General features: G+C 47.1%; 1 protein-coding gene across 3 annotated transcripts in view; it reads right to left on the minus strand.

The window, feature by feature from the left end:
• Positions 1-399: 399 nt before the first annotated feature.
• The window catches only part of MAP1LC3A (microtubule associated protein 1 light chain 3 alpha), a 33901-nt gene continuing 22211 nt past the window's right edge, over positions 400-12089 (minus strand). For all 3 annotated transcript variants that reach the window (XM_038369721.2, XM_043495633.1, XM_043495632.1), the window contains 2 exons: positions 2794-2900; positions 400-1596 (listed from right to left, as the gene is read on the minus strand). In XM_038369721.2, the coding sequence (XP_038225649.1) occupies positions 1434-1596; positions 2794-2900 (270 nt within the window). In that variant the 3' untranslated portion in view covers positions 400-1433. The remainder of the gene's footprint in view (positions 1597-2793; positions 2901-12089) is intronic.

The raw sequence follows: 12089 nt of genomic DNA on the forward strand, positions 1-12089 counted from the left end.
CTGAGCACAGGAGAAATACGTAATCCCTAGTGTTTACGGAGCACTTTTCAGCAATAGATGTCAGCGCTTTACAGAGTAGGGCAGGATCATTATCCCATTTTACATATGGCGAAACAGAGGCACAAGCTGGTGAAGTGTCTGGTCCAAGGTTATCCAGCATGCCAGTGGCAGAGCCAGGAATAAAATCCAGGTCTCCTGAGTGCCAGTGCTGTGTTCTGTCCCCTAGGCAACACTGCCGTCCTTGACCACACAGGCCTTGTTTAAACCCAGTTGTAGCTGGCATGGCTCAGCTATCACCATGGGCTTTGGATCTTCCTTTCCCCAACTGCTGGGGGATGCATGAGTTAAACACACCGAAAATGAATGAGATGGGAAAAGAACATTCCTGCAAGACACAACTTGAATTCATATTTATTTGTATGTATATGTATATAGACTTTTGTATCACTTTAACTGGGTGGGGTTTTTTTCATATACATTTCTTTTGGTATAGTACATGAAAAAAGGAAAAAATGTAAATCAGTACATTCCTCAAGTAAAGGGTCTCTGCCACAAAGGGACCAAAACACCCCATGCAATGGAGAGAGGGGGAAGGGGAGGGGTTTTTTTTTATTTATTTGTTTGTTTTTTTTTAAAACAATTCAAAGAACAAAGGAAATCAAGGTCCAAAAGTTGCCAGAGAAGCAGTGCTGTATGTGTCAGAGCTGTATAAATTAAGCTAACTCCACTCTGCTACATTTTAAAGTGCAAAGAAGCTCAGTTTGTTTATCTACAGAATACAGGCAAGTTATTCCCTCCCTCCCCCCAGTTAAAAAATAAAAAACAATAATAAAATAAATCTAACAGATATACATTATCCACAGTCCTACAGACGCCTACACCTACTTGGTAGCACCAAGAATTTGATATGCATGTAATTAAAATCAATTAAAACTCAAGAGCAATGATTGTTTGTTTGCTTGTTTTTTTGTTTTTTTTTTTGTTTTTTTTTTTTGCAGACTTCCTGTCCTTTATTAGATTTTCAGAGGACAGGCCCCTCCCCGCACTACAGGTCAAGGAGATGGGCCCTCTCCTTTGACTCCCCATCACCAGCCCCAGCTGATTTGGCATTAGGCTAAGAACAATTACACACACAGAGCACAGTGAGAGCAGCTGAAGTTCCTGCTGAGGAGGAGGTGGGATGGAGAGATGAGGGACTAGTGCTGTACATGGGGCAGGGGGATGGGGCCAAACTACACAAAGGGAGGGGAGGCATGAGTTAAACACACCGCACTAGCTTTGTCTGTGCCTTTACAGGGGTGAAGTTGATGGGGGAGGAGGGTGTCTGCACAGCTCCTGTGCCATAACCCTCTGGCCATGTCATCTTCCCGGGGTGGGGGGGTGGGGGCTGTGTGCAACGGTTTCAGTTTGTCCCCGCGTGCTGTGCATCCGTCTCAGTAGCCGAAGGTCTCCTGTGAGGCATAGACCATGTAGAGGAAACCGTCCTCGTCCTTCTCCTGCTCGTAGATCTCCGAGATGGGGGTGGAGACACTCACCATGCTGTGCTGGTTCACTAGCAGGAAGAAGGCCTGGGTAGGATTCAGCTGCAGGCGGCGCCTGAGGGCAACAGACGAGGGGGGGTGGTTAGACCAAACGAGGAATGGCAGGGAAGGCAGTGGAGCAGTGACCTCCCAGGGGAGCTGGCGGGCTGGAGGCCCCCAACTATTCAACAAGGCCAGGCCCAGGCACTCAGTCTCCCTGGTGTTACCCAGAACTGCCCTTGTGGGAAGGGAACCTTTGCCCACTAAGCTGGGCCCATTCCAGCCTGCCCAGTCAGGGCCACCTTCTACCAAGGCTCTTGCTCTGATATGTGGCCCTCCCCGTGCTTCTGGGGGGGGGGGGGAGGGCTGAGCTGCTCTGGTGCTGGTGCAACCAAGGGGACTCGGGAGCCCCTTCTGCCATGGCCCCCCCAAGCACCACAGCTTCTGGCAGGGCATGGGGCACCAGCTGTCCTCTCAGGCTGAGCTCTCTCCAGGTTTGAGCCATCGCGCTCAGCCCCCTCGTGTTCCCAGAGCTCCTGGTAATGCAGTATTTAGGGCAGGATTCACAAAGGATCCTCAAAGCCTGAGCCAGGCGCCCAGCCTCCCAGTACAACCAAAGGGGAGCAACAGGGTGCCTCACCTCAGCTAGCCAATGGGAGATGCCAAATCAAGGGGGTGTCCCGCCCTGCTCTGAAAGGAACACCTCCCTTTCAGCCCAGTGGTTCAGGTACAGACCTGGCCTGTGCGAGAGGTCTGGTTCAAGTCTCCCCTCCACCTGAGGGCAGAAAGGATTTGAAGCAGGATCTGCCACCTTGGCTATTGTGATGTGGACTCCCTCAATCTCTCCATGGTGGATCATGAAAAGAATCACTGGAGCAGGGGAAGTGGATCCTGGATCTCCCACTTCCCAGGTGAGGGCTCTAACCACCAGACTACACAGTCACTCTCCTGCTCACTCTCTCTGTGGCCCAGTGTTGAAGCTGTTCCACTGCGGATACAATTCCTGGGCCAGAAAGAGCAAGGCCAAGCTGGTGGTCAGAGCACTCCCTGCCCACTAAAGTGGAACTTAAGTGCCTAAGTCCTTTTGGGTTCTGAACCCCTCCCAGGTCCTAGAATCCATCCACCACTTGGTAACAGCCAGGCAGCTTGTCCATTGCTCCCTTCCCTAAAATCAGTGGCCAGCACCTGTTGTCCCCACCCAGCATGGCCACCCCATCCTGCGCAGGTCACACGGCCAGGGCAAAGCAGGAGGGTTCATGGCACATTCACTTACCGGATAATTTTTACCAATTCACTCATATTGACATGGTCAGGGACTAGAAATTTGGTCTTATCCAGCACAGGCAGCTGCTTTTCCCCCTTGTATCTTTCAATGATGACCTGGTGAGAGAAAAGGGCAGAGTCAGGCTCAACTTGCAGCTGCCAAAAGGCCAGTATAACGGGTGCCACCATCTCCATGAAGGTAAGTGCCTGCATTAACCCAATGAAAGCCGGAGAAGAGCAGCAGCTCCTCCAGCAACAAAGTTTTTCAGCAAGTTTCCTTCCTGAATGTTTTATCCCTGAGCCCCACAGTACTGAGAATCTCCCTCCAGCGCCCCTCTGCTGAATGACTTATTTAGATCAATACCAAGAAGTGGCAACTTTACATTTGCTCTGAGAGCACATGGTGGGGCTCCCAGTTGAGTGTGCACTGGAATGAACACAACCAGCTGTCTGCTCTGTAGATGGAAGAGAGTTTAGAAATCAAAGATATGCAGAAAAGGCACACCAGGCACAGAGCTGAACCCCCCCCTACCCCCCTAGTTTAGAGACTTATTAGTCTCTTATCACACAATCCAGTTACAGGGAATCTGTGACATGCCCTTCCCACTGCATACAAAACATGCAATGGACTGATGACCGTCTACCATCGTGCTCAGACGAAAATCTCTCCCCTAAAGATCATGCTGCAGCCCAGGCTGGGCTGGACTGAACTGGCTCTAGGGCAACCAGCACTCGGCTCAAGGAGGATCCAGAGTTTCTGAAGAATCTGAGCTTCTGTTAGGCAAGATTTTAGCTCACAGGGCTGTGAAGAAACCCTTCCTAATGTGAAGCAATGCAGTGATGTTTTCCTGACTCTGCAAATAGCCTGGGAAAACAGCTGCACACCAGACTTTGGCTATCCCAGTTATACAAATGAGGTGTGGTTGATACTGAAAGCTACTAATGACTATTTACATGTCACCACACAACTATTTCACTGACTGTTTTAGCAGAATACCCAGCTACTCTGGGCCTGAGGGCAGGGCCTGGGATTTAGGCAGAGATCAAGTACTACCCCGTTATTTTCTGGTCTGATCCTTGCTATCAATTTCCTGACTCTCTGACGAGGTTACTTTGTTTTGCACATCCCAGAGGGGGATTCTTGGCCCCTCCACGGGAGCAGAGCAAGCATCATACCTGGCAGAGCCATGGTGACAATGGACAGGTGAGCACCGGGGTTCAGCAGCCTGCAGTCAGGAGGCAGGAAGAGCACAGGTAAGATATTACAGCATGCAGCTGGAAGGGGCAGAGGGAAAACTATCGCTTCCCTTGGAGCCTCATTCCCTTCTGAATAGGGAAGTTCCCACATCCCAGTGGGGCAAAACAAGCAAACTGGCGTGGAGCAACCAAACTCTGCATTAAATATCCCATTGGAAACGCCTCCCTGGGCCAGAGTGGGGATTTTAGCTTACCCTCTATCAAGGCAGACAGTAGGATCTAGGACTGTAGGGTACCTGCCCGCTTTCAGATGACACCAACCTCAACTGCCAGGCAATGGGAAGAGAACAGAGTAGGGATGCAGTGCACAGAAGAGGAGTGGTTTAAGATGCAGGTGATCAGAGATGTTCAGAGAGCACTAAGAAATGGGCAGCAGGGAGTTGCTCTGTCCAGCACTGAATTTAGGACCAGGGTCCATGCTACTGAAACCCTGAAGGGCGAGTCACGGTTTCTGACCCCACAAGGGCGCAATACAAGAGCGTTCCAGGCACAGAATCTCTGCAATAGTCTCCTCACTCCTTGTACAGCCATCTGGACTCTTTCCCTTCTGGCCTGGTTTCAGTATTTCCATCACAAACTGGAAGTGGGTCACTGGATTCCAACTAGTCAATAAATGGCAGCACAGAGGAGAGCGTCTGAGGTGGAGAAGGGCAGGACGGAAAGCTGGAAGTAGCTTAGGCAGCCTGGAGAAGCAGGAATTTTTCCCAGTGGTCTGAGAGTAGACTGTGTATATAAGTGACCCTTCCCTTCTACTGCCCCAGCCTAGCACCATCTCCCAACGCCAGAAAATGCAGAAGCCACCAAGAGTCTGATACTTGTTGATGTTGCAGCAATTCCCAAATCCTGCTTCAGCACAGGGGGCTGCACTGGCTGCCTTCTTGAGGTCTCCTCCCACCTTTCAGTGCTAGGACCATGCAGGGTGTTTATTAAAAAGAAGTTCATGCTGATATTTTCATGGATCCTCTTCCTAGCTGCCAGCAACTAGCGTCAGGGTATTTCCCTGTTAGTATCCATCGATTTCCCTCCACCCTGTCATGCTACAAACCTTAATTTCAGTTTAAAGAGTTATAAGAAAGCTGCTTCCTCTAAAGCATCACGGACTATAGACAGAGATTTTTGAAACAAACACATACACAAACAAACGCCAAGATTGTTTCTTTAAAACTTCATCACATATTCTTCCTCTTTAAAATAATTAAAGAAATCTAAAGAACCAGCTCTATTTTACTGACAGAACAGAGGTAAGAGATGAATTTCAGTCTCCTCCCCTGCACACTGCAGCCTCAGGCCTCTGCTCCTCTCCCCACTTAAAAACAGGAAGCCTCATATAGTAACCTTTTATTGTAGGTGATTTGGGACGGAGAGGGGAATATTTGCATATTAGATTACATATATTATATGAAACTGAACTTGCATTTCAATACCCCAATCCTCAGTATGGATTCTCAGATGTTATACATTTGTGCTAGAGGAATACAATTGCAGAAGCAGCACAGTTGGATCCTCAAGCCCCAGTGGAGAAGCACAGTGAGAATGTGAAGGTGGGGCACATTAGGGAAAACAAAGTTACAAACCAAGGGGCATCTTTCCATCTAGGCACAAAAACGTTTTAGTCTCAAAATCTCTCTTGTAAGAATTCCAGGGCTTTTGAGGAAAAAGTAAATTAAAATGAGGTAGCCAGAAACACACACCAGAAAAAAAAAAAAAGTACTTAAAAATCCACAAGAACAACTTCAAAATGTTCTTAAAAATAAAACCATGGAAGAAAAGGATTACTGTAGAAAGACTAAGGATGAGAAAAACTGGGATCAGATTCAGGATGCAAGCAAGGGGAGGGTGCTGATGATAAGAGGTTGTTTTGTAGTAGCAATTTTTTGCATGCATTTCAAAATAAAGTCACATCACAGTATCTCAAATGAAAGCAAAAATGAAGCTGGAGATTCTTCCTCAAGTCCCCCAGGCAGATAGGAGCTGGTCATCCCCTCCTCCCATTCACCCCCAATCCAAAGGGGAAATGAATGTGTGGCTGGATAGGTCTTTATCCCCACTTCTGAGGAAGAGAGAAAAATGAAAGGGAAGATGAGTGGCAATAAAGAGAAAGAAAGTAGCTGTTCACTCCACATGGGACTTAAACCTACAATCTCTGGCTTCAGAGGCCAATGCTTTATCCATTAGGCCACTGGGGCCCACACAAAATAGTGTCAAGGAGGGCTCTGAAGAGACACTTCTGAAACTCCTGGGGCATGCCACAGGGGGAAAGGCTAGACTTAGAGGGTGCAGTAGAACTTACTTAGGGTTGTGTTCACAGCACAGTTTTTAATTACTGCTATAAATCTCTTATATGTTTATAGTTTGTCCTGTAAAAATTAGTTTTGAATTTAACTGAAGACTCTTGTTCTCCACAAAAGTTGTCATGAATGTTTAGGGGTAGATTCCTCTGGCTAATTATAAATGCAACAAACAGAACATGCCGCCTAGCAGAGATTCCTCCACAAAAACCCAACAACAGTTTTGCAGAGTGCTTGTTCATTCAGTAACCACTCCCTTTGCATGATAGGAAATTACTTCATAATAGCATGAATGAGACAGGAGTCCAAACCTATCGAGCCTTCAGGATGCAACAGACCCTGACTTTGGAAAAGTTCTCATCTAGCCCAAACTTGTTTGGTTTGATCGCCATTAATTTTATTACATTCAGTGTTATTGTAGCCATGTTGGTTCCAGGATATTAGACACACAAGTTAGGTGAGGCAGTATCTTTTATTGGACCAACTTCTGTTGGTGAGAGAAATGAATTTAAGCTCCCAGGCTCGAAAGCTTAATTTTGCTAGGCACTAAAACTCATGGACAGAATAGAGACACTCGATTTATGGCTTATTACAACCATCTATAACCCACTGACATCTCCCTCCCTTTCCCTCCCCCCCCCACCTTTCCCTCCCTTCCATTCCCCACCTCCCCCCCCCCAACACACACACACACACACACACAGATGTTAACTGGCCACTTACCTTTGAATGATCCTTTGAAATGCGTTAACTGCTTATTCTAAGCTAGGTGTTCCAGTTTGTATTTAGCTGCAACACTGAATACATTTCCCAGACCTGAAGAGCTCTGTGTAGCTCAAAAGCTTGTCTCTCATCAATAGAAGTTGTTCCAATAAAAAGATATTACCTCACCTACTTTGTCCCTTTAATTTTATTGTTTATTTTTTAAAACTTACTGCAAGTTATAGTCAAATGTTTAACAAAGGGGTTGTAATTATTATATAGGTTAGCTGACAACGGAGACTGCTATGCTACATATGACCCTTGTACAACACACATAACAAGAACTTTATAATTCAATTACCCTAGGCCTTAAGTAGTATGACTGTAGACAGTCAAGGTAACAAATAAATATTCCATTACCACTACAGCTCCAGTCTTTCAGTTAACAATACTGATATGTAAACATTCACTTTAGAATTTCAACCACCTTAATACTGCCCCCACCCTCCAGGATACACACACACACACACTAATTCATACACTATATTCTGTTTTTGTAAAGCCACCCATTATAATAATCTGAAATAAAACATTTACAGTTCATTACCCCTTGTTGCACGATCTGTGTAATCCTGCAATATGCAAGGACAGCATGGCACTAGCTCAATATGAACATCAATCCAGAAAGACTAACGAAAGACTATCTTGTTTCATCTTACAGAAGATTGTTTGACCCCTCGCCATTTGTTCCTTTAGCTCATGAAGGGGATCAGCTGTCACTCCATGTTTGGGGAGCACAAGGGTCTGGTCCCTCTTTCATCATTCTTGTCATCAGGTCAGCAGTATAGGGAAACAGGCAGATAACAGCTGCATGGGGACAGTCACACTAGTGCAGCAGAAGTGACTGTTCTCGGTCTGTTCAGAAGGGTGGTTTTGGCTGAGCTTAACATGTGGTGAAGAGGGAAGCAGACAAACTTCCTGGAACCTCTGATCAAGATCCAGCAAGCTGAGAAAGGGCCTCTGCTCCCCCCTCTCACTGGCTGGGCCTTGCTGACATGCTTCCCATGCTGATACACAAGAGAAAGGCACTCAGACATCCCCCCAGCAACATGTATGGTACAAAAACCTGGAGGAGTTCAAATGTAATTAGGAGCAAGAGGGGATGAAAATGGAGCAAAAAGCAAACTAGCAGGGAACACTTGCCATAAAAGATTTACTCAACGGGGGAATAATCCCCCAAAGGCCATCATGGAAGGAATCCCTGTCACTCAAGCCACTGCACCAGGGAATAAATCCAGGCCTGGAGTGAGAGACATGAGAAGCGAACGGGGTCTTTCCCATCCCTGACTGATGGGATTCTATGACTTCCTGGTCATGATATTCAAGACAAGACTCCAGGGAATTCACTATGTTCTAGATTGTCACAGCTCTGTGCAAGTCAGTGGAGCTAGGACTACTCACCCCAGCTCAGGAGTGCCCCTTAGTTTGAAGGGATTCAGACAGTAGCAACAGCTAAGGGGCTTTGTGAGGAAAGGTTACAAAAAGAGCAGTGTGCATCTTTCAGATAACACCTACTGACAGCCAGCTGTAGTGTCCTACGAGGATGCAAGGCATTACAGTCTCGAAACCAGTCAGTCGGAACGGCCAGTCGAGAGGGAGAGTATGGACTTTGGATAATCTAGAGTGGAGTGACTCGCTCCTCCCCAGCAAGGATCGAGAAGTCATTCGGCTGGGATTGAAGCTTCTCTCTTTTTAGCTTAATGCATAGCTTTATTGCAGCTTTCCCAATACCGCTGCGCACAGGAATGCTCCTGTTCACCTTGCTTAACAACACAACCCCATGCTCTGGGTGTCCCTAAGCCTCCGATTGCCAGAAACTGGAACTGGACGATGGGATAGATCACTCAGCAATTGCCTTGTTCTGTTCATTGTCTCTGAAGCATCCATCACCAGTCACTGCCAGAGACAGGATACTGGGCTAGATGGACCATTGGTCTGATCCAGTATGGCCATTCATCCGTTCTTATCTGCCTGTGGGAGGATTATTAGTTATCTGCATTATTTTAACATGCAAGAGTGCTGATCTGAATCAGGACCCTGTGTGTTAGGCACTGTACAAACACAGAACAAAAAAAGACAATCCTGGCTCCAATCCCTCACACAGAGCCCACACAAGCTCATCTCTATGGAAGACATGGCTGGCAGTAGAGTCTGGAACTCTCTAAGCTTCTGGACTTGTCTGAGCCTTTAGATCCTGGCTAGACTTTTCCAGAGGTACCATAACTGGGCAAAGAGGACAGCACAGCCTCCAGATCAACGCATTCTCTCACCCTGTGCCTATTCATCATGTACCCTGCTATTACTCTAGATTGGGGTCCTGAACCTGCAGATGCAGACACGTGTCAGGACCACCCTGCCCTTCTGAGCTTGCTAAATGTATGAGGTGGTCTTGGCCAGACCCCAGCTAGATGTGGTCTGGAGTGGGAGGAGGGTGCTAGGCAGATTCCAATATGCAAAAGGTTGAGAGCCCCTGCTCCAACACCACTCAGCTGAACGGGACACATGCATGATTGCGGGATGCATTTGGGTCCCACTGGGTGCATTGCTCCCCGTTCTCACTAAAACTGGCTCATCTCAAATTCATTATGAAACTACAAACATGCTAGGTAGAAGTTACCAGCATCTCAGCCAGCCAGGCCTCCTCCAACCCTCCAGCAAGTCAACTGGAACGTCATCTCCACCTTCCACTCAGACACACACTGGGTGGACTGAGCTTGCATCTGAACAACAGAGACGATTTTCAGAGGAAGTTGCATGCCCGACTGCCCTCTGTGCCTTTGAAAACATTCCCCAGATCAGCGTGTCCAAGGGAGTGAAGTTATAGGTCATAAGACAATCACTGACTACTTACCAGGCATGTCACAGGCTCTAACCTCCCATATGGGCCCTGAGACCAATCAATCCATTTCCACCCTCGTCACAGAGCCTCTCCATGATGGATAGAGGGGCAGAACTACGGTGCTGAACAGAATGCCGCATCTAGCAGAGGACTGCTCTATTACAAGGTCTGATGACAGCACTGACCCTTACATGAGACAGGCCTGGGGTCCCCTTGAAGTTACAAGATTTTGTGATGGGCTGATTTACTGTGACAAACTAATAGAGAATTTAGGGAGGATCTTGGAATTGCACAAGGGGGGGGCCTCTAGAGAATGGTCCCTTTTTCATGGCTGCTCCCTCCCTTCCTTTCCATCTGCACTTCACTTTGACAGCCAAGTTCTTTGGCTGCAGGGAAGAAGCGATTAGAAAGTGGCAGCCAAAAAAAAAAAAAAAAAAAAAAAAAAAAAAAAAAAAAAAAAAAAAAGAGGACCTGCATGTATGGATGCTGCTCTAGTTATTGTCTGGGATTCAAATAGATGCAAATAGCAGCAGATCCTGCTGGCATAGGTAATTCATATGCTAGGACTACAGACCGGAGAACAAATAGCACAACTCTGCACTCTAGTGCCTACACTACTTTCCTTTATGGACATGGTCCATTCATCTGGCTGTGGCTTGTTTCTCAATCATGTCTAACGGGAATGGAGGCAGACATCTCTAATTATCAGCCACTGCATCCGATACAGACTGGCATCTCAATTACAATGACACTAGTCTGAGAAAGATGCCTGGCTGCTGGGGCAGCAGCTGGTTAGTGCCTCCAGCTTATGGTCTGTTGTTTTACACAACAAGCAACAACTTCTATGGATTTTGTTTCAAGGGAGGTGACTGGAACATGTCTTATCAGGTATGCATGGAATTATAAAACCAAGATTACACCCTAAAAGGACCACAAAAGATGCATATAAATAGTGCCTCCCTCCTCCTTTTGCATGTTGCTCATCATCTTAGATTTCACGCCTCTCAGTGTCTACTCTGTAGAGTGCCTAGCACAAAGCAGCCCAGATCCTGATCAAGGCATCGGGGTGTTTCCTTGGAAATAATGGGAATGTAGTGCAGGTGAAAGGCCCTGAACAGAGCCCTTGAAGGGCAGAGCCCTGAGCCAACGCTACTAATAGCACGTGCAGCCTCATACCTTCTCGCCCTGGTTTTGGGGGGGGGGGGGGGGAGACAGGCTATGGGGGCAAGAAGGGATATTGCAATCTTCACAGAATCATAGAACTGGAAGGAACCTCGAGAGATCATCTAGTCCAGTCCACTGCACTCATGACAGGGCCATCCATGACAGACGTTTGTCTAACCTGCTCTTAAAAATCTCCAACGATGGAGATTCTACAACCATGCTAGGCAATTTATTCCAGTGCTTAACCCCCTCGCCCCCAACAGTTAGGAAGTTTTTCCTAATGTCCAACCTAAACCTCCCTTGCTGCAATTTAAGCCCACTGCTTCTTGTCCTATCTTCAGAGGTTAAGAACAACGATTTTTCTCCCTCCTCTTCGTAACAACCTTTTATGTACTTGAAAAGGTATGTCCCCTTTCAGCCTTTTCTTTTCCAGACTAAACAAACCCAATATTTTCATGGCCCATCCAATCCTTGGCCTCTGTTCTAACGGTGGTTTGTCCCAGCCCACTCTATATTGAAAAGGGGTCAATATCCTATTTCACTCTACTCCAGTTCAGATATTGCTCTTATCCCCCAAGTCTCTGAGCACCCCTCAGAAGCACATGAATACATTGTATGAAGGCAGTGCATTATGCAGGACATATACATCACATTCCTTTGGAAGGCAGGTTTCCTACTGTAGCCACAGACTTGCATGCTGAGCGGAATACAGCAGCTCGCTCAGAAGGTATTTTAAGCCGCACAAGCCTCCCACGAACAGGGTTGGAATCTGGAGTGGCTGCCTAAAGAGCATGGACTCAGACCCAAGGGAAGAGCCTATGGAGAAAAACAATGAATTGGGGCAGAGGGAGAGTAGCTTGGCCAACTCCTTAGAAGCCATCTACTGCTCAGGCTGGAAAGAAAACAAGCCTGTTGTACTCCCCCAAGGAAGTTACAACCTCACAAAGCTCAAGTACCAGGTTCACTGCAGTGCAAAAGGACTCAAGGAATCATCAG

The sequence above is a fragment of the Dermochelys coriacea genome, chromosome 13 (genome assembly GCF_009764565.3).
Source record: "Dermochelys coriacea isolate rDerCor1 chromosome 13, rDerCor1.pri.v4, whole genome shotgun sequence".
NCBI lineage: Eukaryota > Metazoa > Chordata > Testudines > Dermochelyidae > Dermochelys > Dermochelys coriacea.